The sequence below is a fragment of the Crinia signifera genome, chromosome 7 (assembly GCF_055691185.1).
Source record: "Crinia signifera chromosome 7, ASM5569118v1, whole genome shotgun sequence".
Classification (NCBI taxonomy): Eukaryota; Metazoa; Chordata; class Amphibia; order Anura; family Myobatrachidae; genus Crinia; species Crinia signifera.
Genome location: NC_139223.1, coordinates 29,742,449 through 29,769,998, shown reverse-complemented (window position 1 = coordinate 29,769,998; position 27,550 = coordinate 29,742,449). Strand labels below are relative to the sequence as shown.

At 47.8% G+C, this 27,550-nt stretch overlaps 2 protein-coding genes across 2 annotated transcripts; one reads left to right on the top strand and one right to left on the bottom strand.

Annotated features, from left to right (window-relative positions):
* Positions 1 to 249: 249 nt before the first annotated feature.
* LOC146021132 (WD repeat-containing protein 90-like) lies at positions 250 to 20,932 on the bottom strand. Its single transcript, XM_083154931.1, is given in 26 exon segments — positions 250 to 407; positions 1,480 to 1,538; positions 2,294 to 2,646; positions 6,072 to 6,191; positions 6,419 to 6,562; positions 6,692 to 6,822; positions 6,898 to 7,063; positions 7,161 to 7,283; positions 7,468 to 7,639; positions 7,923 to 8,034; positions 8,119 to 8,287; positions 8,487 to 8,677; positions 9,541 to 9,700; positions 10,091 to 10,212; positions 11,334 to 11,436; positions 11,598 to 11,674; positions 11,891 to 12,085; positions 12,193 to 12,295; positions 12,389 to 12,393; positions 12,609 to 12,735; positions 12,868 to 12,935; positions 12,938 to 12,989; positions 13,266 to 13,427; positions 13,574 to 13,704; positions 19,583 to 19,713; positions 20,247 to 20,932. Coding segments are annotated over 26 exon segments (3,525 nt in total). The 5' UTR covers positions 20,438 to 20,932.
* A 1,321-nt stretch (positions 20,933 to 22,253) lies between these two features.
* On the top strand, positions 22,254 to 23,384 carry LOC146021130 (cyclin-dependent kinase 5 activator 1-like). Its single transcript, XM_083154930.1, has one exon. The coding sequence runs from the start codon at positions 22,254 to 22,256 to the stop codon at positions 23,232 to 23,234; it is 981 nt and encodes a 326-aa protein (XP_083011056.1). The 3' UTR covers positions 23,235 to 23,384.
* The last annotated feature ends 4,166 nt before the right edge of the window (positions 23,385 to 27,550 follow it).

Below are 27,550 nucleotides of genomic sequence, written 5' to 3'. Positions count from 1 at the left end.
ATTTAATGTAAGTAGACCTTCACAATGTCGACCCATAACCCCCCTGCGTTATACCGTTTTAGTTTTTTTTTATTTAAATTTAAAAATTCTAATAAAACATTACATTATGGCAAAGGTAACAAATATTTACACGGTGTATATACAAAAGGCACTTTCTTATCTAGCTCCTAGTATTGGAGAGCAGTAATTGGGGCGACTGTCCGGACAGTGGTGGGATTAGCTACAGGACCCCCAGAGTTACACGGTGCATTATGAATTCTGTATGTCCCAGACAAGCACTTGGTTATAGGACGCGGTGAAGAGAAGGTTGCCTGAAGGAGATACTCGGCAGAGATGTACGCAGTCGTCGTGAGCTGAAAAGTCTTGTTGTGTGCCCGTGGACGAGTCAATGACGCGCAGGAGTCGCTCTGTGGAGAAGTAACGCAGGTTACCATGGCGGGGAAACCAAGGAGCATAAAAAGCGAAATATTGTGTAAACAAATTTAAGAAAACTTATTCCTATAGTACATTAATAAATAGTTTTAATTAGATGGATTCTTATAATTTTTTTTTTTTGCTAGAAATTAGGATTGACACAATACAACATTTAGGTTATATGCACATTTTAATCCAGTGGTTCCCAAAATTTTGTAATTGAGAAATTTAGAAACAAAATATTAAATGGAGTAAATTGTTTTTATATGTCATCCTGAAGGTGCGCACACACACTGGGTGATGTCATCCTGAAGGTGCGTACACACACTGGGTGATGTCATCCTGAAGGTGCGTACACACACTGGGTGATGTCATCCTGAAGGTGCGCGCACACACTGGGTGATGTCATCCTGAAGGTGCGCACACACACTTGGTGATGTCATCCTGAAGGTGCGTACACACACTGGGTGATGTCATCCTGAAGGTGCACACACACACTGGGTGATGTCATCCTGAAGGTGTGTACACACACTGGGTGATGTCATCCTGAAGGTGCGCACACACACACTGGGTGATGTCATCCTGAAGGTGCGTACACACACTGGGTGATGTCATCCTGAAGGTGCGTACACACACTGGGTGATGTCATCCTGAAGGTGCGTACACACACAGGGTGATGTCATCCTGAAGGTGCGTACACACACTGGGTGATGTCATCCTGAAGGTGCATACACACACTGGGTGATGTCATCCTGAAGGTGCGTACACACACTGGGTGATGTCATCCTGAAGGTGCGTACATACACTGAGCGTTTTTGCCCATGAATGTTTTTGGCCAATAAATCAGTTAGTGCATACAAACTGAGCAATTTTCACACTGGCCCAGCGATTTCCAGGGTGATTGTCAGCGATGACCAGTCTCACCGCTCATAGTCCGCCCATACACACTAGGGGATTTTGGGCACGAAGTAGCTTGAAACGGGAAAGGTGAGCCACTTTTTTGGAGCCACTTTATTAATCAATGGTGAATGTCCTGGATAATTTCCTTACTATAAATGAAGGTACCACTCTCCAAAGGTGTAGAATGGAAGTAATCCATTGAATGGCTTATGTGATAGCACTGGCTGATGTTAGACATATAAGGATAAACGTGTATAGTTATGGGCAGCATCAGACTGTATCGCCCATCACCCAACCCAAATACACAGCAGCTTGTAAACCCCTGAAGAACCTAATCAGTGACAGACTGCACATACGTACAGCCCATAGTACACATGCCCGGGCCCTATTCAATGCTGTCTTTCCAGACAGCATTGAGCAGGGTTTCTCGACAGAACGAGCCCGACCTCACAAGCTGTCGGCTGCAGCTCGTCACTTCCCGGCCACGCCCCCTTCTCCCTCCCCGGCAGGTGGGACATTGAATCCCGCCTGCATGTTCTCAGTCGAGCTCACCGAGAACGGGATAGGGTCATGACCTACACATGGAATACCCCCCTTATAATGACCTTACTATAATATATTGTGAGATTTCTAAAATAATTGCTCACTGACGACATTTGATCTGATTATAAACTAGTAAATAGTTATCGGTGCGCGTCAAAATGACCGAACGGAGCAGCACTGGACTTGTTCTGCTGGGCGCCATCTAGTGGCCACGGGTGCACACAACACTGAGGAGCAGTGTTAATTAATTATTTTAGACAAATAATTAATGGGGACAAAAACATATCTATTGTGCAATTACATTGTCATTAGAATCCATTAGAAGAGACATTAACCCCTTGAGTGGTGGGTTATGCTAGGGCAGGACAAACCCACAAGGGCAAATTTGTCCTGCCCCAGCAAAACCTACCACAGAACGTAGGAGCCCCCGCCTCACCTTCGCTCCGGATGAGCTCCCCTGCCACCAGTCACAGCAGTCACAGCAGTGACCACAGGCGGCAGACTCGAGGATGTTCGCGGCGGCTGGAGAGCCTGAACTCCTGAGCGCCCCAGAGTCCCCCCCGAACATCCCCGGGGTCTGGGGAGCTCCGGCGCACGATTGCCAGAGCGGAGGTGATGGGGAGGCGGGCAGAAGCAACAAGGGGGGGGGGGGGTGTAATTTTGGCTGCTTATTGCAACTTGAATACTAATATCTGAGGACTTACCGCTGCTGCCCAGGGCTAGGAGTGAGGCTGCTGGTGACATGGAGAGAGATGTGGCGAAATGCGACAGTGGGATACTCAACAGGACCTGTAGGAGAGAGATGTGAAGAGAGAGAGACAATGTCAGGGTGGGGATGTCCACAGGCTGTTTTGTGTAGTGAATATTACAAACATATGCATAAAATAGCAGGAAAGGAGTCAGTGGCAAACAGTCCAGGCGGTAACTGTGCAGCAACCTGACATGTCCTCCGCTCCCAGTTGTAGCTCGGTTATTCCTCCATTTGGTTTTGTAATCTAACAGCAGGCAGAGACACCCTCGCTGTTCTACCCCACACTCAGCTACTCCGTGTACTGGTTAATCAAGCCACCTGGCCAATTCGGAGAGATCAGCAGAGGAGGCCATATACAGTAGGACACACAACACCACACAGACACAAGCACATGTTACATCTGCCCCACCTGCAGTGCAGCATGGTTTTCTCCATTTGCTAAGAAAGCAGCTTTGCAATCAGGTCGGAACTAGACCCATAGAAAGAAAAGTAGGTGCACTCGCCCAACAGATCTAATGAGAATTGTAATGTAACACTCCCTAACCTACCACAGTAACTGCTGCCACTGATCTAACCCTCCCTAACCTACCACAGTAACTGCTCCTACTGATCTAACACTCCCTAACCTACCACAGTAACTGCTGCCACTGATCTAACCCTCCCTAACCTACCACAGAAACTGCTCCCACTGATCTAACACTCCCTAACCTACCACAGTAACTGCTCCCACTGATCTAACACTCCGTAACCTACCACAGTAACTGCTGCCACTGATCTAACACTCCCTAACCTACCACAGTAACTGCTGCCACTGATCTAACCCTCCCAACCCTACCACAGTAACTGCTCCCACTGATCGAACACTCCCTAACCTAGCACAGTAACTGCTGCCACTTATCTAACACTCCGTAACCTACCACAGTAACTGCTGCCACTGATCTAACCCTCCCTAACCCACCACAGTAACTGCTCCCACTGATCTAACCCTCCCTAACCTACCACAGTAACTGCTCCCACTTATCTAACACTCCCTAACCTACCACAGTAACTGCTCCCACTGATCTAACCCTCCCTAACCTACCACAGTAACTGCTGCCACTTATCTTACCCTCCCTAACCTACCACAGTAACTGCTGCCACTGATCTAACCCTCCCTAACCTACCACAGTAACTGCTCCCACTGATCTAACACTCCCTAACCTACCACAGTAACTGCTGCCACTGATCTAACCCTCCCTAACCTACCACAGTAACTGCTGCCACTGATCTAACACTCCCTAACCTACCACAGTAACTGCTGCCACTGATCTAACACTCCATAACCTACCACAGTAACTGCTGCCACTGATCTAACACTCCCTAACCCACCACAGTAACTGCTCCCGCTTATCTAACCCTCCCTAACCTACCACAGTAATTGCTGCCACTTATCTAACCCTCCCTTACCTACCACAGTAACTGCTCCCACTAATCTAACACTCCCTAACCTACCACAGTAACTGCTGCCACTGATCTGAAAACTCCATAACCTACCACAGTAGCTGCTCCCACTGATCTAACCCTCCCTAACCTACCACAGTAACTGCTGCCACTGATCTAACACTCCCTTACCTACCACAGTAATTGCTCCCACTGATCTAGCCTACCACAGTAACTGCTCCCACTGATCTAACCCTCCCTAACCTACCACAGTAACTGCTGCCACTGATCTAACACTCCGTTACCTACCACAGTAACTGCTCCCACTAATCTAACCCTCCCTAACCTACCACAGTGACTGCTGCCACTGATCTGACACTCCCTAACCTACCACAGTATCTGCTGCCACTGATCTAACCCTCCCTAACCTACCACAGTAACTGCTGCCACTGATCTGACACTCTCTAACCTACCACAGCAACTGCTCTAACACTCCCTAACCTACCACAGTAACTGCTGCCACTGATCTAACACTCCTTAACCTACCACAGTAACTGCTGCCACTGATCTAACACTCCTTAACCTACCACAGTAACTGCTGCCACTGATCTAACAGTCTCTAACCTACCACAGTAACTGCTCCCACTTATCTAACACTCCCTAACCTACCACAGTAACTGCTCCCACTTATACCCCTTTCACACCAGCCAAAATCCCGGCAAAAGGGCTAGGGGGTACTTACCCACGTTGCAGGTCCTCTATGTGCTGTCAGGCCGGGGATCCGCACAGGCGGCGGGCGCAAATGACATGACAGCGACAGATGAAGATGATGCAGCTCTCTGGCGCCCTCACTGCCGCCAGAGAGCTGCGTCATCTGCACCCGCCATCTGACCTGTCATCTGCGCCCGCCGCCTGTGTGGATCCCTGGCCTGCACCGAGGACCAGCAACCAGGGCAAGTACTCGCCGCCTGCCCGCCTCCTTCACACACCAGAAAATGCAGGGACTTTTCTGTTGTGCAAGGGACCAACTCGGGAATGGCCTGGCATTTCTGGTGTGAAAGAGGTATTGAAACACCAAGCGCCCCCCTTGCACGCCGTGATCCCCCGCACGCATGCAAATGGATGTTTTGCATATACATCCACTCACAGTCTTGCGTGCAGGGACAAAATTATTCAATGGTCGCCGACCATCAAATGATTTTGCAAGTGCTCGCAGACCTAAGACTCGTCTGTGGTGTCGTAGATCTGCTGGCTCCCTGTACGGAAAGCGGGCGTGTTCAGTCCCCTGCAGGGGAGCGCGAGGACCAGAATAAGGTCCAATGTGTGTACTTGGTGATACAGTCTGTGACGGTGACCCGGCATTGATAAGTACATACACAATTGTTGATGCCGGAGTGGAAGAGGACGATGGTGGGGGGAGCGCAGGCCATGCAGCATGGCCGTGGTTAACGAGGTTATGGGGGAGGGGGGAGGGGGTCATTATGGATGTGCGGGAGCTGTACACACACTGGACGTGATGGTGATAAGGGACCTCCCTCTTACTTTCTCGTCTAGTGTGTATCTCTCACATGTGTGATGCATTGGGGTGGTTTGGTGGGGTGTCCCACGCCCTGGACCTAATGATTAGAATATTAGGGACCTACCAGATGAGGTTAGCTGGATGTGGTGGGTCGGCCTATAATTTCAGCCAAAATGACACAAAGAACCTCACTTCTACTTAAAGTTAAATTGCTAAATGATTACATATCTAATTAGTAATGTGCTTCCGTGTGTGGCACTACAAGTCTCAGCATGAGAGCACCTTTCATTACTTCTAGTTAGGTTTTTCAGTCTAGGCCCGGGCGTAGTTAATACCCTGGCTAAATCACTGACTGGTCAGCTGGCAAAGGCTACAAGAACAGCTACAGCATGACAAGTTTTCAGGAACACCTGGAGGAAGAACAGGGATGAAAGCATGAGACTACAGGAGTAGCTGAGGGCAGGAGCTGGGAGAACGGAGGCAGAGTTACGAGAAACAGCCGATGCCATCCCAGTATAGCAGTACCTGCTTCTGTGCCAGGCTATAGAACAGAACTTCCTTCTGTATCCCAAATCCTGTGTACACCACCGTGCCTGGCTGCCACGGGCAGAACGCTGCCAGGGTGGGAATGGGGGTCTCCGCTTCCTGTGTGACAAAACAAACTTTAGGCAACTGCATCAGATGTAAGGACGCAGGACTACAAACAATGGTAACATGTATCAGATAAAGAGACGTACAGGCGACTCGCGTGACATCAGCATATAATGCTACAGGCCATGTGTATGATACAGCAGCCTGGTAGTACATGTGTAACTGCACCAGGTGTATATATACCATGCAATGTGGTCTCCAGCCGCAGTCTCACCACTCACCTTTTCACTGTCTGGAGCTGGGAAACTCAACCAATCCAAGAGTTCGCACTTGTCTTTTAGCCAATCAGAGGCCCAGACACTTACACGCCTGTCCAAACTGGCCGCCAACCAGATCTCTCCTCCCTGCAGGCCTAGTTCCTCAGGCTTTAAAAGATAGAAACATAAGTAACTGTCATATTCCATCGCCCCCTAGCTGTAACATCTGAGATGTGCACCAGGTAATACAAGGGTGCAAACACAGTACAGGCTGCAGTCTGACAGCCCATTTGGTACCTTTCTAGGTGAGCACTGGATGGTGGTGATGGGGGAACCCTTGTGGTCACTCAGTATCTGGATAGTCATTCCTGTACGCGGGCTGCTGATGGCCATCAGTCCATCCTTCCCGCCGGACAGCAGTACGTCACCTGTATAAAAGTATGGCCATCACTGACACAAGAACCATAGCCAGAGACACGTGGATGGGCCCAGCAGTCACTAACCAGTCTGGGAGAAGGCAATGGCGGTCACGGCACAAGGGTGAGGATGAATCTTCATCTCCATCTCAGTCTTAGACACACTGAAGATTCGGATTGTCCCATCGCTGTAACCGGCGGCGATCCTCTGCCCGGTGCTGGCATGGCGGCTCCAGTCCAGACACAAGCAGCTCTGTGGAATAAGGAGTATACCATGCTGTAATAGCAGTAACCTTACACCGGGCACGGCAGATCTCCGAGCAGGAGATGTACAATGAGGCTGGTGGTACCTGGTTAAGGACTTGGAACTGAAGAAGCAGCTCGCAGCTATGGAGGGACCAGACCCGGACGCTGCCATCTTCCCCGCATGTCGCACAGTGCGTCTCCCCCGGACCCACCACCAAATCCGTCACCTACAGAGACAGAAAATTCTCTGTTCTAAGAAGGGATCAAGTAGTTACCAAACTATGGGGCCATTTATCAACGAGTGATAAAACCCGTTGTGTATAGAACTCAGTGCGTATCATAAATGGGGCTCCAGCCAATCAGCTCTCAACTTATGGATGAATTTGCTCTCCCAGAATAATGTGTCTGTACCTTGTTCCTATGACCACTGATGAGTCGGATGCTGCTATTCTCCACCCAGTTGATGTACCATAACGTGCTAGCTGTGGTACCCACGATACCCATCTCCAGGGCATCGTCAAAGGTCGCACTGACAACGGCGCCATCTAGTGTCATCTCTTGTTCCATTAGGACAGACGAGGAGCTACAGAGAAGCAATAAATCACAGTCCAACCAGAAATAATGGAAAACATTTCCTTGCACAAAGCAACCAGGCGTATAGCACGGCAGATTGTACCATTCACATGGGGGGGGATCACTGGTGTGCAAAGTGCACCCATCACCATTACATAGCGGCAGCAGTTACTCTCCTAAGAGTCACAGTAAATTCCTACAGAGAGATCCAGTTCATTGCCCTGTCCTGCATGCGCCAAGCCTTCCATCGCTGCGGTTGGTGGCGCGTCGCAGTCACACAATAACTCCCGTACCTGGCCTCGGACCCCTTTTCTCTCAGCTCCTGCACCGCAGCCACAGACCACAGCCTTATCCTGCGAGTGTTACTACCAGTCACCAGCCTGTTGCCTCTGCACAGCAGAACACCTTGGGGCGGATAGAAATAAAAGAATTATCCTCTAGTAAAATGAACGCAGTTCTTGCCGGACAGCTGAAGGAGCTAGCACTCACCGATCTCCCCCTGGTCCGCTTCCCACGTCATAAAGCATCGGTGAGTCTGGGCATCCCACACGCACACCTGCCCTGTGCTGCAGCCCGTATACAGCAGAGAGGTGGGGTTATAGGTGAGGGACGTCAGCTCTGCCGAGCCAACCTCATCCGGTACCACGGCTCTGTATAACTGGGATAAGACAGGGAGGGGGACATGGATGCATCAATGGGTCTGTGGCTACACTTGGGACCGACACGATCTCGCAGTTCCACAGTGAGCAGACACAAGTAAGAGCGTTCATTACAGAGGCCCTTACTAGAGTAGAAAGCAGGACTTCACCAATCACATATTCTGTAGCTTTTGCTGTCCAATGGGAAAGCTTGCTTACCTTCAGCTGAGATGATGTCCCATTTTCCTCTAGGCGACAGAAATTTACAGCAGCGGTGCCCACACAAGCCAAAGTGTTGGCATGTGTCGGGTTAAAGGCGACGGCGTGCACAGGCTGGATCATCTTACTACTGGCCAACAGCTCGTAGGTCCTGGTGCTCCACAGTGCAAGCTTCCCATCCCGGAAATCTCCTGCCAGACATAAACACTGATTTACGGGAGAACTCCACCGAGTGCCAACAAATGCTGCCCAGACCGCCACCGCCATTGATGGACCGGCCAGAAACAAAGGAGGGAAAGTCATTTTATTTTATTGTATTTATGTTTATTTGAAGGGACTTCAAATAAAAGGCGAAAGAGCAACCACTAAAGGCCTAATTCAAATCTGATCGCTAGGCTGGGTTCCCTCATAGCCTAGTGACCAGGTCAGCGCCACCTGACCGGAAGATTCCTCCCCCCCTTCGGTAATAAAACTCAGTCAGAACTACGAGTGTGTGTTTGGCGTATAAATCTAGTACGCTAAACAAAAACATCCATGTGGCGGTAATCGCTGGCCTGTCACATTTATATGGAACCCAGAGGTCAATAGTAGATTTCAGGAAATGCTGCGGATCCAGATCACAGAGAATAAACGCCATCTTCCCTTCCGCAGTTTGAGTGCTGACAATGGTGGGAGTCTAAACAATATATAGTACTTATGGTTCAGTAAGAACGTAATGCCTCATACAGATGGTTCCATGTGGTCTATTTTTCGATTTTATTCTGCTTATATAATCAAAACCGAATCGTAATCGAACGGAAATCAAAACACATGAGATTCCGATGTGTGGCCCCGCGACATCGATATCAAATAGAAAAATAACCTGTGCAGGCAAACCTATATAGTACAGATCTGTCCGATATAGTCCAAATCCAATGTGATTGCCTTGCTGTGCGAGTCGATCCAGATCGGATCGGGATCGAATAGCAAGGCAATCGCACCTTGTGTGCCCCCATTAAGAAACATGTGACAGCTGGATGACCAATGACTAATCTCCAATGAGCTGCATACTGACCGACAGTGACGAGAAGCCGGTCATCCCGGGAGAAGCTCATGGCCTGCACCTCCGCCTGGTGATACTGCAGGATTTTCTTACAGACGCCTTCTTGTGTGTCCCAGATTCTAATCTGGCACAGAGAACACCCATCACCCGAGCCTGATGAGGACGCCAGAATCTAGGCATAAATAATACAAAAGGCTACAGTGCTCAGAACATAATAATAATCTTATTTATATAGAGCTCTTTCTCCAATGGGACTCAAGGATCTTAACAGATCGAATGAATATAGTACAGTACAGGAACAATGAAGTACAGAAAAGATTTTCATAAACTCCAGAGAGCATGGAGATTCTTAAGGGAATTAAAAACTCAGTAGGTTTATCTTGAAGATGATTCGTCCAGGTAAAGTCAGTGGAGGGAGTAGAGAATGGGAGTTATGTGGCTAGAACGGGGCTGGTTGGGGCAATAGAAGTAAGAGTGAGGCAATATAATGGTGTGACAGAAATCTTGTGAGATTTACTGATGCACATAAATGACAAGAAGGGAACAGTTGGGCCATACTCACCATGGCATCATGAGTCAGTGCCAGGGTAGAGATCTCCTCGGGGTGTCCCAACCAGTGTCGCTGCATCCCAGAATGCAGATCCTCCACCACAATCACACAGCCGCACGTGTACGCAAAGAACCCTGCACAGTACACGGCAATCACTGACAATCCCATTCACGTCCTATCACCGCCATTAACAATGATCACACCCTCGCACCCCTACGGACAGTCGGACCCCTCCATATTCTTAGGACAGCATCACAATGGAAATGTTATTCTTGCATCATATCCTTTTCTCTGAATGGGACACGGAGGGGTAGTAAATTTACTAAGATGGGAGTTCTATTGAAGATGGAATGTTGCCCGTAGCAACCAATCAGATTCTATCTCTGTGAGAGATGTGCAAAATATCCGCTAATAATGCCAGCGTCACTCTCATTTGTTATATAAATGCAAATAAAAATGTGGTGTAAAAAAAGATTACATTTCCTGTATAAGGGAACATTACCGGTCATTATGATGGATACAAATGTGCGCTTGGCAAATTTCCCACGATGTTGACAAATTCACTCAAAGGGGTTAAAATGTTAGTGTACTTTTAACTAGAGCAAAACCGGATGGGCACTCGGTGTTCCCCAATGGGTTCGAAGAAGGATACAATATAAGGATCCCATTTTCTCTCTCATGGGGGACATAGGACCATGGCAATATTCCCAAAGCTGCCTCTACATATGAAGTGTCAAAGCTCAGCATGCCACGGTGGAAAGAAAGCAAAAATTTCAATTAAAAAAAAAGGAGACTGCAGTCATTTGAGCTACTGTGACATCACTGTGTTTAAACTAGTGAGTGTCTTTGCAAAGCCTCGGGACACACTAGCACTGCATGTTGGCCAGGTTTCACAGAATCCCAAGTAAAATAATCAGCACCACCTGTGGATCTTATAAAATGTGTCAGTCAGCAATGAATACACCTGTGCCTCGACATGGATATATGGAAAACATGTACTGTCAGTTTGTCCTGAGGACTGGATTGGAGAAGCACAGCCCAGGTGTATGGAGCGCACCATGGAGCATTTCTGCAGTGCAAGTCCAGCAAGCTGTCAGTCAGTGAGTGTGGCGCACGTCTCTCTGCCAGGGGGCAGTAACAGGAAGCATGCATATTATATATCCCAGTAACGCAGCCTTTCATATACACTGTCACACAGTGGCTGCAGCGTACAGTATAAGACATGTGGAGCCGAGGCTGTGTATATATCATGTACCTGTATCTGGGTTCCACGCCATGTTCCCTCTGCCGTTACCATTGTAACCAATGACTGCTTTCAGCTGCAATATTTCCTGGCCGGGCGGAGGTGGGCACATTCCCTGCACAATACACAAGGTGCAATGACATCAATTCACCAGCCAATCAACGCCTGTCATTTTTCAAACGTAGCTGATTGGCTGGTGCATTACCACCTCCTACTCTGTCTCCACTTTATCCCTGCACCAGGCGTAATACCTCTGCCCCACTGTGAGCTTCTTACCTTTGCCAAGCAGGGGGCTTTGAAACGAGGGTTGAAATGAGTGTAAGCATCAGGACGGGGCGTCTCCTGCCTCACAGCTAATGAAGGAACACAGGAGATAAGATCATATAGAATGTGCGCACAAACTGGGGAGTATGGAGGACAAGGACGTCCATAGTCCGCTCAGCAATCAGCCGTCTCTGACAGGTGCTTAGCGCCCACTCATCTCCGCATACAGGGAACATGCATTGCTCTGCACATCAGCACCGTTGGGTTACGGTGATTCTGTCTGACAATGTTGGGTTCATCATTACCTTCTCCCTGACTGCTGCTGATGGTCCTAGAACCCCAGGGCAGCTTGGACCTATTGGGCTGGCTCTCTATAATGATCAGAGATGACTGCCCATCACTTTCCAGTGGATCTCGCAATTCCACCTCTTCCACCACAGATTCTGCGTGCGCAGCTCCGGCCGCCACCGCGTCCCCATCATCGGACTCTGAAAGGAGCCCTGCAAGCAGCGAGATAGGAGGACAGCAATGAAAGAGTGCACAGATGATATCTCACAGGGGTGTTTTATACCGCACCATACCATATTACAGCGATAGTTCCTCTCACCTGCATAACCTGTATGCTGCACTGGGCTGATATCCAGGCGCGGAGGGGAGGAGATACAAGGACGAGGAGCTGTGCCCCTTGGCACTCCGCTAGAGATGAATATCTATGGGACCTGTTACGGGAGAACCAGATTAGGTTCATGGGGTGCGGCCAAATCACCTGCAGCCAGTAATGACCACTCTACGGATCCACTTACCAGTGCTGGAATGGATGGCAGAGGGTAAAGGACCATTTACACTCGACTGGCGGGAAAACGTTGAACCTCCACCAGGGATGAAGCTAGGAAAATAAAATAAAAATTGTCTTTTAGTATATAAGTAAAGAAAAACTAGCAGGCTAATAACAATTAAAAGTTACCAAAAACACACATACAAAATAAAAGGAGCACATAAATAAAAAAAATAAAAAAATATTACCTTCTAACTGGAACATCGGGGGCCGCTTCAAGTCCAAAATAAAAATGGCGTCCCCAGCAGTGATCACACTCTGCTGATCTGGGGAGAAGTCCGCTTGCTGCACAGGTTCCGAGTGTCCGATGAACACCTGAAAGGGGGGAGGAGCCAAGATACAGGGACGTGAATGCACAGATGCATCATGGGAGGACGATAAACCATAGCAACCACAGAATGACACCACAAAGAGGAGAAACCAGACAGCGTTATTTGGTCACGTTACCTGTGGGCGGGTGATTCCAGCCAGACTATAGTTCCAGACTTTGATAATTCGGTCCCCAGCAATCAGCAGTTGTCGTCACTCACTGCCAGGGTGTAGCAGTGCTGTTTATGTACTTGTGTCACCTGAGGAAGATCAGAGGTGTCACCTACATGTGGGACATCACCACAACAACAACGGTTTTACCAAACACCTGTAAATCTGGTTCTTTATTTACCCAACACTGACATGCGGATAGACAGATGTACCACCTGAGTCTGCTGCTTCTGAGATATCCAAAATGTAAATGTGTATTTATTACGATCATTTACCGCTTGTCTCCTGGTGAAACGCGTAACCTGCTGCAGTGTTTATGTAGACCAAAGTGCTAAATCTGATGTTTTATGGTCTAGAACCCTCACCTCTCTGGTGAGACGTCCGGTCTTAGGATCCAGCCACAAGATCTTGTTGCCGGAAGTGGAGACCAGCAAGTGATAGGGGCGAAGCGGGCTGAATGCGAGGCTCAGGGCACAGTCCAGCTTAGTGCTGCCTAGATCCAGGATGCTGACATCAATGCGCAGGAGCTGAAATAACAAGAACAACAAGTGACGAGGAGGCAGAGAGAACCGGCTCTTCCAAGAGAGCTCCTGCTACAGAAGAGGAGGACGAGGTGTACTGGGGTCAGAGGGCAGACACTAAACTGGGCTTTAGGCCAATGTTCTAGAGGTACCTCATCTAATGACCGGCCGTGCATGACAGTCACGGTGTACTCGATAGGTCCGACGAACGCCAGGAGACATCCGTCCATGCTCAGCGACAGAGACTGGGGCCCCTGCTCGGAGTTCTTGCACACCACGTTACCTGCGCATTAGACAGTGTTTAGACCTTTGCGGCCTGACAGAAGAGAAGGGAACAGAGGATATAGGGTACGTCAAGGAGAGGGGTGAAGAGAAGCATTTGGATGATCAAGAAGGATTCCGGCTTCACAGCACTGGGGCAATGTGACGGGTCACATGTATTGCGCTGTGTAATATGTGAGCGTCCATCTAGCATCCCTTGTGTGTGGGATTGTCTTATAGGTAAATTCAACTTTGTCACAGGCATACGTGCAGACTATCTCTCTCTGCTGTAACATCCACATGCTTTTGAACTCTACTGGGTACATTTGCAAGCAAGTGTCTTCACTGCAGAACATTGCATCCCTTGTGTGTGGGATTGTCTTATAGTTAAATTCAACCAAATATCTGATCTGTGTAAATAACAACAGTACCTTGCCTGTGTGTAGTGAGGCATGTATTTTTTATTCTAAAAGAGATATAGTATCCTGGAATGCCAGAACTGTTTTTGTAAGCCACTTTTATTGCACTGTATAGCAGGGGGTGGGGACTGAGGGTGTAGATTCCAATTATTGGAAATTGGGAAGAAGGCATTGTTAGAGTATCTTAGTTCTCATTGCATACGGCTGTGGCCATAGTTTAGCTGTGGCCCTGTATTGAATGGGACCGTTTTAAAGTGGGAAAACAGAGTCATAACTACGAGCGTTATACCTGCGTTGCACCGAAGGAAAACTGAAGGCAAACTACTACAAATCAACAAAAACACACATGGACTGCATTGATACCTCAAGAGTATGTAATTCATCTCCAATATGCTCTCTTTATTTCTGTGTTATGCAAACTCTTGTATGATTTGAAAAGTTCTGATGTAATGAATTGATTGTAATTGTTATTACTTGTTTGGGGACGTTGTTCAGTGAAGCATAGTTTAGTGTTGCATTCTGCCTGATGTCTACTCAAACACAGTGCAAATTATCTCCTTTGACCATTTGGCCGTTAGTGTTCAGGTGTAGCCTGACCTGAACAGACTCACTATATTCTTAGAATTAGTGACCTGCAGCTTTTCTGAACAGTAAAAAATAAAAACAGACATTGAACAACATCATCAAACAGGTAATTTCAACTTTAGATTTCGAATTTGTACTGTATGAACATGGCTAGGAATAACAGATGCACAGGCAAAATTTTTAAAACTATGTGTGCAAATGTGGTGCACCGGAAAGGTCGGCCAGTAACCCTCTGTATTACCTTGATACTGGAGCTGGACAGATGTCTTCTTTCTTCTTGGCGGCTGAGACAATAAACAGGCTGAGGGTATGCTTCAAGGGTGTTTATTAACCGGAATACCCGTAGTCTGAGGTAGGTAACCAACTTACTTGTCACAGGTAAAACACTCACAACAATGTAACAGCATATATTTGGCAAACATTAACAATGTCAGTATCGCCTCAAATAAAGTGCGTATGCAACCGGGCACTTGCTAACAGTTAGGTAAACCCGTATAATTATACTCCAATACTTAGGTTAGACTCCGTTACTTAATTAAAGGTCCTCTCGCCGTGACTGATCCACATTAGCTCTGTTATGTTACGTGCAAGCGGCACAGGTACTATTTCACGTGGGCAAACCCAAATCTACGCTCGGATGTGAATCAGCCAGACAACTTGAGGAATACTCTAACACTTCTCTCGCTAAAAGTCACGAGAATACTCAACACAATTGCACTTCAATATACCTTGCAATCTAAATCACGTTAACATTAAACCACATAAATATTGCAGACAATATAAATCACTTCAACATTAAACCCACAACAGTGTCACGTGACTGGGTACCCAATGAGTGTGTCTTTAACCACTGCCTCTGAGGCAGGCCTGTGCACAGGCCTAGTGTTGAAGTCTGTTAGAGGCCTCTATTCCGCTACTGCGCAGTCCGTTAGAACCTAAAACAGTCTCCCTGGTTGGATACAGATGACACGGAAGGAAAAATGTCCTAAATCCAGAAAGCACTTAAGTCTCTGCTTGAGGATTGGCAAGGGAAGTTCCTGATTTGAGCCACAAGATGGCGCTGTAGGGTCTCTATTAAGAAAATGGCAGTACTCTGCTTAGTGGGGTGCCTGGTTTTTACAGTACAGGGGTCAGGTCCTTGTAAGGGGTTCTCAGTGGCTGAGGATCTCTGTCGCTGTCCCTCCGCTCCCACACTATACTATCTGGGTCTGTGAGTCACTGTGCTGACCTGTGAAGGGGGTGCAGCCAAGACTTGTGGTCAAGAGTATGGGGAGGCAGTATCTGGTGTGCTTGCCTGCGCAGGCCTTGGAGGATCAGGGTGCATATGCGTGGCACTTACTGTTTGGATGCGGCACCTGCCATCCCGGATAACTGCTGGGCTCGTGTGGGTGCAAGGGGATTCCTCCTGGGGCCTTCTGCACTATCAGTGCTGCGGTGCGGGGCCCCGGAGCGTCCCGCCAGCTGCTGGGACCCTGGTCCGCTTGTCACTGCGGTTGCTGCGGTGGGGTCGGCGCCGGGCAATCTGTCCATCACCGCCGGGCCTCAGGTCACTGTGCGGCGGCTGTGGGGATCGTGCGCCTCTCTCTCTGGCTGCTGCCGGGGGCTCCTTGATGACACGGCTCGATGCTGCGGCTGGTCTCTCGCGCCGCCGGGTCTCCTCCTGGCTCCCGCCGTCCGTCACACGTGCCCGGCTCAGCCTCTCTCGTCTCTGCCGGACTTCTGCTCGCTTCACACGCTGCCCTCCGACTTCTCTCTAGGCAGCTCCCGCACGCACGCTGCCCAGGTCAGTGCTTCCTTCCCTCGCTCTTTTTGCGTGCTGGGGCCAAGGAACACCCCTCTCTCCTCTCGCTCCCGGTTCCTCCAATCATGGGGCATCTCCTCCCCTCTTCCTTTCGCGCCCTGCTTCAGCTGCAGGATTAACCCTGTGAGGCCCTGCTGTAATGTGACTGCCTGGGATACGGTTGCCTAGCAACTCTTCTGTGGGGTACTACATGGCCATGTCTTGGGGCAGCACCCCAGAGTACACACAGGGTCTGGGGTGTCACAAAAACGCTAGAAGTCTAGGAGACAAAATTCCTGATCTAATTGCAATAATGACAAGGGATGACCTAGACATTGTGGCTATCACAGAGACATGGTGGAATGAGAACAATGGCTGGGACGTAGCTATACCAGGATACAATTTATTTAGGAAGGACAGAATGGGAAGAATCGGAGGAGGGGTAGCAATGTATGTAAAGAAAAACATAAATGCTACTTTAATACAAAACATTGAAGAAAAAACTGAGGCCCTTTGGGTGACCATAGAAATGGGGGAGAAGGACATTATTCGTACTGGGGTCATCTATAGGCCACCAGGCCAGGGGCAGGATTTGGACAGGAGCCTATTGCTTGATGTCACTAAAATGGCTTTAAAGGGAGAAGTCATAATCATGGGAGACTTTAATCTACCTGATGTGAATTGGGAGGAGTCTTTTGCAAGATCATCTACAAGTGGCAAATTTCTAAATTCCCTACAGGGAGCCTCTCTCAAGCAATTGGTGAGGGAGCCTACTCGCAAAGACTCAATATTAGATTTAATACTCACAAATGGTGACAGGATATCAGACATATATGTGGGTGAGAACCTGGGATCCAGTGATCATCAAGCAGTATGGTTTAGTATCAAGGCAGGGTCCAACTCCAGTCACACAAAAACTAAGGTGTTGGATTTTAGGAAGGCTGACTTTGCAAAAATGGGGAGATGTTTAAGCGACTCATTAGCAGATTGGAGGAACGTGAAAGGAGTGCAGGAGAGGTGGAAAAAATTAAAAAGTGCAATACTAAAGGCAACGGACCTTTGTATCAAAAGGGTTAAGAAAAGTACCAGGAAAAGGAAGCCAGTGTGGTTTACAAAAGAGGTATCAACTAGTGTAAAAGCAAAAAAGATGGCCTTTGGGACATACAAGCAGACTCAAAATAATAATGACAAAGAAGTGTATCTTGCCAGATGCAAAGAGGCTAAGAAAGTGATCAGGCGTGCCAAGGCACAAGCTGAGGAGAAAATGGCTCAGTCGGTAGATAAAGGAAACAAAACTTTTTTTAAGTATATAAGTGAAAGGAGAAAATCAAATGGAGGTATAATAAGACTGCGGACAGACACTGAGAATTTGGTGGAGGGAGACAAGGCAATTGCAGATCATCTAAATAATTACTTTTGCTCTGTATTCACTATAGAAGGAGAAGGGAAGGGACCACAGTTAAGTTGCAAGGACATTCAGAAAAATAAGGTAGATGGAGGTACATTTACTAGGGAGAAAGTCCTAACAGAACTTTCAAGACTGAAAGTGGATAAATCAATGGGGCCAGACGGAGTGCATCCAAGGATACTAAAAGAACTAAAAGATGTGTTGGTAGCGCCATTAACAGATTTATTCAACCAGTAACTAGATACAGGTGCAGTTCCAGAGGACTGGAGAAAAGCAAATGTAGTTCCACTGCACAAAAGCGGAAGCAAAGAAGAAGCAAGTAACTACAGACCAGTGAGCCTTACATCAGTAGTAGGGAAAATAATGGAAACACTATTAAAAGAAAGAATAGTGGAATATCTTAAATTAAACAATTTACAGGATCCAAAACAGCATGGTTTTACTGCAGGGAGATCGTGCCAAACAAGTCTTATTGACTTTTTTGACTCCGTGACCAAAATACTAGATGAAATGGGGGCTGTAGATGTGGCATATCTAGACTTTAGTAAGGCATTTGACACTGTCCCACATCGCAGGCTGCTAAATAAACTTGAAAGTGTGGGATTGGATTATAAAACAATTAAATGGATAAGAACCTGGTTGCAGGATAGGAAAAAGTTGTCGTAAATGGAGTGCATTCTATGGAGGGACATGTTACCAGTGGAGTACCCCAGGGATCTGTACTTGGACCAGTGCTCTTTAATATCTTTGTTAGTGACATTGCAAATGGTATTGAAGGGAAAGTATGCCTTTTTGCAGTTGATACAAAGATATGCAACAGAGTAGACACACCAGGAGGGGTAAATCAAATGACTGATGATCTAAGTAAACTTGAGAATTGGTCAAGAGACTGGCAACTACAGTTTAATGCTAAAAAATGCAAAATTATGCACTTGGGACTCAAAAACCCAAAGGCTTAATATAGTATCAAGGGTACTATAATGGAAACTACTGAGGAGGAAAGAGATCTAGGAGTCACTATTTCAAGTGACTTAAAGGCAGGGAGGCAATGTAACAAAGCAATGAGGAAGGCTAGTCAGATGCTTGGTTGCATAGTGAGAGGAATCAGTAGCAGAAAAAAAGACGTAATAATGCCACTTTATAGGTCATTGGTATGACCTCATCCAGAGTATTGTGTCCAGTTCTGGAGGCCATATCTTCAGAAGGATATAAATACATTGGAGAGTGTACAAAGAAGGGCAACTAAAATGGTTCATGGCCTACATCACAAAACTTACCTGGATAGACTAAAAGATCTTAACATGTATAGTTTGGAGCAGAGAAGGGAAAGGGGGGACATGATAGAAATCTTCAAATATATCAAGGGTTTTAACATAGTACAGGTGGGAAATTTTCTTCAAAGGAAAACAAGTAATAAAACACAAGGACATGCACTGAAACTGGAGGGAGGTAGGTTCAGGGGAAATGTTAGAAAGAATTACTTCACAGAAAGGGTAGTGGATAAGTGGAATAGCCTCCCATCAGAGGTGGTAGAGGCTAAGACAGTAGAACAATTTAAACATGCTTGGGATAGGCACATGAATATCCTTACAAAGAAATAAGGATTAAAAAGGGTTGAGTTTACCTGAAGGGTAAAAAAGGGGCAGACTAGATGGGCCAAATGGTTCTTATCTGCCGTCAAATTCTATGTTTCTATGTCATCACTCACCAAGCACCCGCAGAACATGCTGTTCCTGGTGTCCAATGCTGTAGAGAGCCAGAGATCCCGCAGTGCAGGCACTGTACATCAGCCCGCCATCAGGAGAGAAGAGAAGGCCAGTAATGGCACCTCGGTGCTGCCTGGTGTACAAACAGATCAATAGAAAATACTGTCATGATGGGAGTGACTGACAGCCGCCCGTCATCTGCTCAGGATGTAATGAAGGGTCTCCCGCTGAGCACCAGTGACAGTACGGGGTCTTTTCGGGAAAGTACATTTCTATTAAACATAGGACAAATATTGGGGATGATTCTGGTCTACTCCCAATTGTGCGAGTTCGGCCCCGTCCCGGTGCTCTGGGGACCGCGCTTGTGCATGGTCTATTATGCGCATGTGCCGCCCCCTTTGCGGATGGATTCGGTGACTTACATAGTCGCCGAGCTGTATGCAAGCTCGCAAGTTTGCAGCTTACCAAGCCAACCTGAATGGGGCCCATTGTACCAGGAGCCACACTTCTTCATACATGGGGCAGAAGCAGTATCAGTGCACATAATGGTGCGGATACCGCGTCCCCCCATAACGAGCCTTCTTACATCCACCCCGTTGTCTCTTCCATCCAGCACAGCTACACCCCGGCCAGAGAACCGGCTAGGAGTGAGAAAGCCGCACTTACTTGTGTTCCTGCTGCATAGTGGTAGCCGTCACATCAAAGTATCTCACCACCCCGCTGCTGAAGCCGCATGCCAGGGCCTGCCAGGCAGGGTGAAAGGTCACAGTGCACGGAGTCTCCTCATTGGCTGTGAAGTCATACAGCTGCAAACACACACAAGAGCAGAGAATAAATTGTACACTTTGCGGATACATAAGAGAGACCTTTTATCAGAGACAATGGACCAAGGGGTAGAACGCTTTCTCCAGGGCATTGTCACTATAACCAATAGGATTGTGCTATTTGGGTGGAGAACCTGCTTTCTTTCAGTGTAACAGCACATTTTACTAGCACCACAATATTAGGGCAACATACATTGGGTCCACCACTAAAGGTCATGGATGGAAGGTTGACACAAGCATAAGACCGACAGTGTCTAGGACCACATGGGCTTTTCACAAATACCATCTACAAAGTTGCCGGCATGTTCTGTGAGCGCAATGATACAAACCGTCACACAATCCATTTTAATTCCAGGTTGTGAAGCAACAAAAATATTTAAAAAAATTCCAGGGGCGTGAACACTTTTGCAAGGCACTGTAGCAACTGAATTGGTGTTTTTGGCATTAGAAAGATACAGTCATGTGACCCACTGTACAATTACCTACAGTCAGTTATTACTAATACTATATTATATGAGAAAACAGGCGCTGTCCATAAGCACACGGGCGCGGCCCATAAGCACACGGGCGCGGCCCATAAGCACACGGGCGCTGCCCATAAGCACACGGGCGCTGCCCATAAGCACACGGGCGCTGCCCATAAGCACACGGGCGCTGCCCATAAGCACACGGGCGCTGCCCATAAGCACACGGGCGCTGCCCATAAGCACACGGGCGCTGCCCATAAGCACACGGGCGCTGTCCATAAGCACACGGGCGCTGCCCATAAGCACACAGGCGCTGTCCATAAGCACACAGGCGCGGCCCATAAGCACACAGGCGCTGTCCATAAGCACACAGGCGCGGCCCATAAACACACAGGCGCGGTGCATAAGCACACAGACGCGGTCCATAAGCACACAGGCGCGGTCCATAAGCACACAGGCGCGGTCCATAAGCACACATGTGTCCGCCAAACACCCAATACTCAGTCAGTGCACCTTCAGTTTCTGTTACTACAATGCCAGTGGAAATAGCCATTGAGTCGCTATTATCTCAGCGTTTCATCCACAGACATGAATGATCTGCTGCTATCTCATAATAAAAGGGGAAACAATTCTAAATAAATAGGAGGAGAAGGCTAGGTTCATTACTGACGCATACCTCCCAAAATGACCCATTCCAGGAGGTACAAAATGCTCTGTATCTGGACTTCCTAGCCAGCGACAGTTGCAGCCACAGCACAGCCCAAAGTGCCAAGAGGGGTGGCACACCAACTGTCAGTGAGTCCCTGGCTGTAGTCAGTGTTTGGAGTGACAGTTGATCTAGCTCCCCTGTAGAATTTTGGACCGTGCTGCAGCTGCACATCTGCAGCTGGAAAGGAAGTCCAGGAACAGAGCATTTTGTCCCTCCTGAAATGGGTCATGTTGGAAGGTATGCTGACGGGAAATAGTTTTTTTTATTTGGTGAATTTCAACTAATTATATCTCAGATTATTCAAATGTCCAATCTAATTTTCTATCTTTTAAAAGGATTATCTTCCTTATAGGGCTCTAAATAGGGTGATAATACATTCTATATTGCACTAATTTTAATCACTGTTTGAAATTACCTAGATATCATCAGTGGCATAAATAACACATAACAATCAGCCTGTGATGTCACAATCAGCATGTGATGTCACAATGCCCAGTGTAAGCAGAGAACACCTCTGGCTACAATCTGCTGGACTCATTTGCTGCCTTGGACTGAACCAGGAAGCATCATATACAACGTGCTGGAAACAGACCCTTATTATTGGAGTATATTCAGCAATCAGAGCCACCACAGACCACAATCAGTGCTATAAAGAACATTACACTGAATAAGAATGTGGAATTGCTTGACATTCCCATGCTGCCACAAGGCAAGCACCCCTGGTGAAGACACATCAAGTGGGGCCAAGCCCACGGCTATCGAGAACAGTGAGATAGGAAGATCTGCCAAGAGACAGTCGCTCTTCGGCCGAATGAGGCGATGTATGACTAAAAGAAGGCCGCGCATAAATGGCCAGGTTGATGTTACCCATCTTGTCAATGAGAGCCTAAAGAAATCCATCTCCTGTGTTGACTTATCAATCTACACACAGGACTCACAAGATACTATTGCCAAGAAGCCTGTCTGTGAGCCTGCAGAAGAAAAGCAAGAGTTATCACCACCAGAATGCAAGAAACCTGACTGTGAGCCTGCTGAAGAAAAGCAAGAGTTATCACCACCAGAATGCAAGAAGCCTGACTGTGAGCCTGCTGAAGAAAAGCAAGAGTTATCACCACCAGAATGCAAGAAGCCTGACTGTGAGCCTGCTGAAGAAAAGCAAGAGTTATCACCACCAGAATGCAAGAAGGTGCAAGCATCCACCGGCGAGCTGCTGGCCTGTCTTTCGGTGTTCCTCTGTCGCAGGTGCAAGCAGCGGGTGTCACCAATACGCATTGCTGAATGGATGGTGTCTGTAGACAAATCTCTCACTGGAACCTGGCAGCCCTTTGGCTTCCTCACACCGACCAATTTAATGTTTCTGTACATGCTCTGCCGTGAAGTGATTGCATCAGAGCTGGACACCAAGCGGGAACTAATGGAAACACTGTCAACCTGTCTGTACATCTCATATTCATACATGGGCAGTGAACTAAACTGCCCAATGAGCAATTTCATAATTGACAGCTCGAGGGAAGCCTTCTGGAACCGTGTCCTCTCTATTCTCAACCTAATGAGTGCAAAAATGCTCCGCTTCCATATGGATCCCAAATATTTCATCCAGATCTTGGAGGATCTTAAAGGTGAAGGTGGAGAGCTGCTCATACAATCAGTTTAAGACAGTACAGCTCTGGCTTGGGAACCAAAAAGAGACCCACATACAGGCTTGGGAACCGAAGACAAAGAGACCCACATACAGGCTTGGGAACCGAAGACAAAGAGACCCACGTACAGGCTTGGGAACCAAAGACAAAGAGACCCACATACAGGCTTGGGAACCAAAGACAAAAAGACCCACCTACAGGCTTGGGAACCGAAGACAAAGAGACCCACATACAGGCTTGGGAACCAAAAAGAGACCCACATACAGGCTTGGGAACCGAAGACAAAGAGACCCACCTACAGGCTTGGGAACCGAAGACAAAGAGACCCACATACAGGCTTGGCAACCAAAGACAAGGAGACCCACATAATGGCTTGGGAACCAAAAAGAGACCCACATACAGGCTTGGGAACCGAAGACAAAGAGACCCACATACAGGCTTGGGAACCGAAGACAAAGAGACCCACATACAGGCTTGGGAACCGAAGACAAAGAGACCCAAATACAGGCTTGGGAACCGAAGACAAAGAGACCCACATACAGGCTTGGGAACCGAAGACAAAGAGACCCACATACAGGCTTGGGAACCGAAGACAAAGAGACCCACACACAGGCTTGGGAACCGAAGACAAAGAGACCCACATACAGGCTTGGGAACCAAAGACAAAGAGACCCACATACAGGCTTGGGAACCAAAAAGAGACCCAAATACAGGCTTGGGAACCGAAGACAAAGAGACCCACATACAGGCTTGGGAACCGAAGACAAAGAGACCCACATACAGGCTTGGGAACCTGAGACAAAGACACCCACACCCCTCCCCTTCCCCTTCCCCTTTCCCCCTCCCCACCCGTGGCTGTTATTGCATGGCTATCGGGCGTGGCCCCTTGGCGATGGGGTTACCAGTTCTGTAAGAATTGGTAGTGGCACAGCCACCATGGACCAACGCAATATTTTTTTAAGAAGTCTAATGCTGGGTACACACTAGACAATATTCCAGCGATAGTGTCGCTCATGATTCCCATGAACTCACTGACAAACGATATCTTGGGGAAACAAAAAATAAAATCTTCTAAGGTAACATAAGTGGCCACATCCAGGAGTATACTGTAACTGACCATAGAGCAGGCATGTCCAAACTATGGCCCTCCAGCTGTTGTGAAACTACAAGTCCCTCCATAGCTTTGCTATTAGGGACCACTACAACTATGGCAAGGCATGCTGGGATGTGTAGTTTCACAACAGCTGGAGGCCACAGTTTGGCCATTCCTGCCATAGAGCCAGGATTGAGCTGCATGGATAGAGGACATTGGGGTCACTAACAACCTGCGGGAGCGCGCACCATTAACAATATAGTGCGTACACACTAGACAATAGGCAGCATACACACCAAGTAATACACGCGGGTCGTTAACAACAACACCACAAACTGATGACCGCATACTTTACGAACTGGCTTCTACCTACATGTAATTGATGGGAGTCCCGGTATATAATACACAAACACAATTAGCGGGAAGAAGATCGCTTTATTGGGAAACTCTAAAATTAAAGGTAAGTGCACGACACTCAAAGAGCAACACGAAAAGCGTATTCTACTTTCCCCTGCATTGTGCAAGCTGATCTAATACGGCTTCTATAAGGAATGTACTGTAGCCCGCTGCATACTGCAACCTTCATGGCTGAGCAGTGGGGCAGGAGATCAGGCAAACGGAGATGCAGAAGGGAAGTCAGACAATGCAACAAGCCCAGTTACACACAGGAGAACAGGAATGGGATTGCAATTCTAGCTTTAGGAAAGTAAAATAGATGGAGGTAAAAGTTTGGCCTATTTATTAGGGCTGGATGATATAACCAATAGTGTGGCTGTGCCCCCTGATATAGGACCTAGATCAGTAGTGAGCGCAGATATGCAAACATTTTATTTTTAAATCGCTATTTTGGGGCTACTGGTATTATGCAAGCGCTTCGCTACCTCTCACAGCACTCGCATTATAGCGATGTATTTGCTACATTTCTGCTATTGCATTGTGGGGAGGGCGCCCCAAAAGTACAGATGAAGCTGAATCAGGCCCATAATCCGCACCTCTATTACAAGCACAAGGTCTCTACATACAACAAAACAATGACACATATCCCCACTAACATTGAACAATGCACTAAAACAGGATTTGACAACATCCAGACAGTGTTTCTGCAGGAAAACACAAAAGAAAAAAGTTTGGTACCGTGTTAGCCAGTTGATAAGAAAAGTTTTATTGTTCCTCAGTGAGAAAAACAAAATAGCAATCTAGCAAATATGATACCTTTTAATGGCTAACAAAAATAAATGTTGTTAAAATGCAAGCTTTCGAGACTACTTAGGTCTCTTCCTCAGGCATGGTATAACACATTCATGCCACCCCAGGTCTCTGTACCTATCCTGCCTGCCCCATACGTAGCCATTGCATGTCTGTGCTTGGTGTGTCACTGAGTGCAGTTGTACCCAATCTGTTCCTAGGCACCCTGGGGTGCCTCCAGGCACATGGCAGAACCAAAACAAATGATTTATGGTCACACTGATTGGCAGCCAATAACACCGGTTTTGCCTATTATTAAATGAGTGGTTAGCTAGAACAACAACTATGGGGAAGGGTATGCAATAGTGTTCAATCTCGGCTGTGTTAGCAGGGTGAGGCGGTGTTGGCAGGGTGAGGCGGTGTTGGCAGGGTGAGGCTGTGTTGGCAGGGTGAGGCCGTGTTGGCAGGGTGAGGCTGTGTTGGTAGGGTGAGGCTGTGTTGGCAGGGTGAGGCTGTGTTGGCAGGGTGAGGCCGTGTTGGTAGGGTGAGGCGGTGTTGGCAGGGTGAGGCTGTGTTAACAGGCTGAGGCGGTGTTGGCAGGGTGAGGCTGTGTTGGCAGGGTGAGGCCGAGTTGGCAGGGTGAGGCCGTGTTGGCAGGGTGAGGCCGTGTTGGCAGGGTGAGGCCGTGTTGGTAGGGTGAGGCTGTGTTAGCAGGGTGAGGCTGTGTTAGCAGGGTGAGGCTGTGTTAGCAGGGTGAGGCCGTGTTGGCAGGGTGAGGCGGTGTTGGTAGGGTGAGGCGGTGTTGGCAGGGTGATGCTGTGTTGGCAGGGTGAGGCTGTGTTGGCAGGGTGAGGATGTGTTGGCAGGTTTAGGCTGTGTTGGGGCTGTGTTAGCAGGGTGAGGCTGTGTTGGCAGGGTGAGGCTGTGTTGGGGCTGTGTTAGCAGGGTGAGGCTGTGTTGGGAGGGTGAGGCGGTGTTAGCAGGGTGAGGCCGTGTTGGCAGGATGAGGCTGTGTTGGGGCTGTGTTAGCAGGGTGAGGCGGTGTTGTCAGGGTGAGGCTGTGTTGGCAGGGTGAGGCGGTGTTAGCAGGGTGAGGCCGTGTTGGCAGGGTGAGGCTGTGTTGGCGAGGAATGCCCCAATAGAGAAGTTAGCAGGAGGGCCTGCCCACATTAGTGATGTCATTGGGCCCAGCCCAGGGCCCCCTATCCCCCAGCACTGTGCCCTCCTGTAATCCTGCAGGGATCACTACAGACAGTGTCTAGATAAACAGAGAATAGGTCGACCTCAAAAGGTCGACATTCAATAGGTCAACATGAAAAAGGTAGACACATAAAAAGATCAACATGAGTTGTTGTTTTCTTTAATTGTTGTGAATGTCGGCATGGACCCCACGTAGTGTAATGCGTATGCTCACTGGGCTCGCTATAATATTCTCCTCCTATGCCGACAGGGATTTTTAATTCATGTCGACCTTTTATGGTAGACCTATTGACTGTCTATCTAGACACTGTAGATCTAGCAACCAGATATTACAGCAGCAGAGTCACAAACTGTGGAAGTCGAGTTGCACACACGCCATTTTAGGATAGTATGGCCGCCATTTTGGTTCGCAGAGTTGCGCTAATAAAGTTTCCATACCCGATTCTGTGTGACAAAGTGGACCAGAAGAGTAGCCATACTATCACACATAAATTCATAAATACATACTGACACTAAGTAAAATGTAGTTAAAGGTTTAGACGCCACACATAGCTTAGTTAGCCCTGCATACATCTGTCTGTATCATGTTTAGTACCGTTCCGTTCCGTTTCTTATGCGTAGTATTCCGGTCATTGCGAATATTTCGCAATAGACACGGCCCGATAGTTATGGACATAATTCCATATTCCCAAGACAGTTTCGGTTGAAAGTATATAACAAAGGAATCTAGATGTAACCGGTTTCTACAGCTGTTTACAATCCCTGCCGACGATACTAACGAACAAAGGACTCCTAAAGTTCACTCCCCTGCACCTAGTCAAAGCAGGTGTATCATCTTACCCCCCAATCACA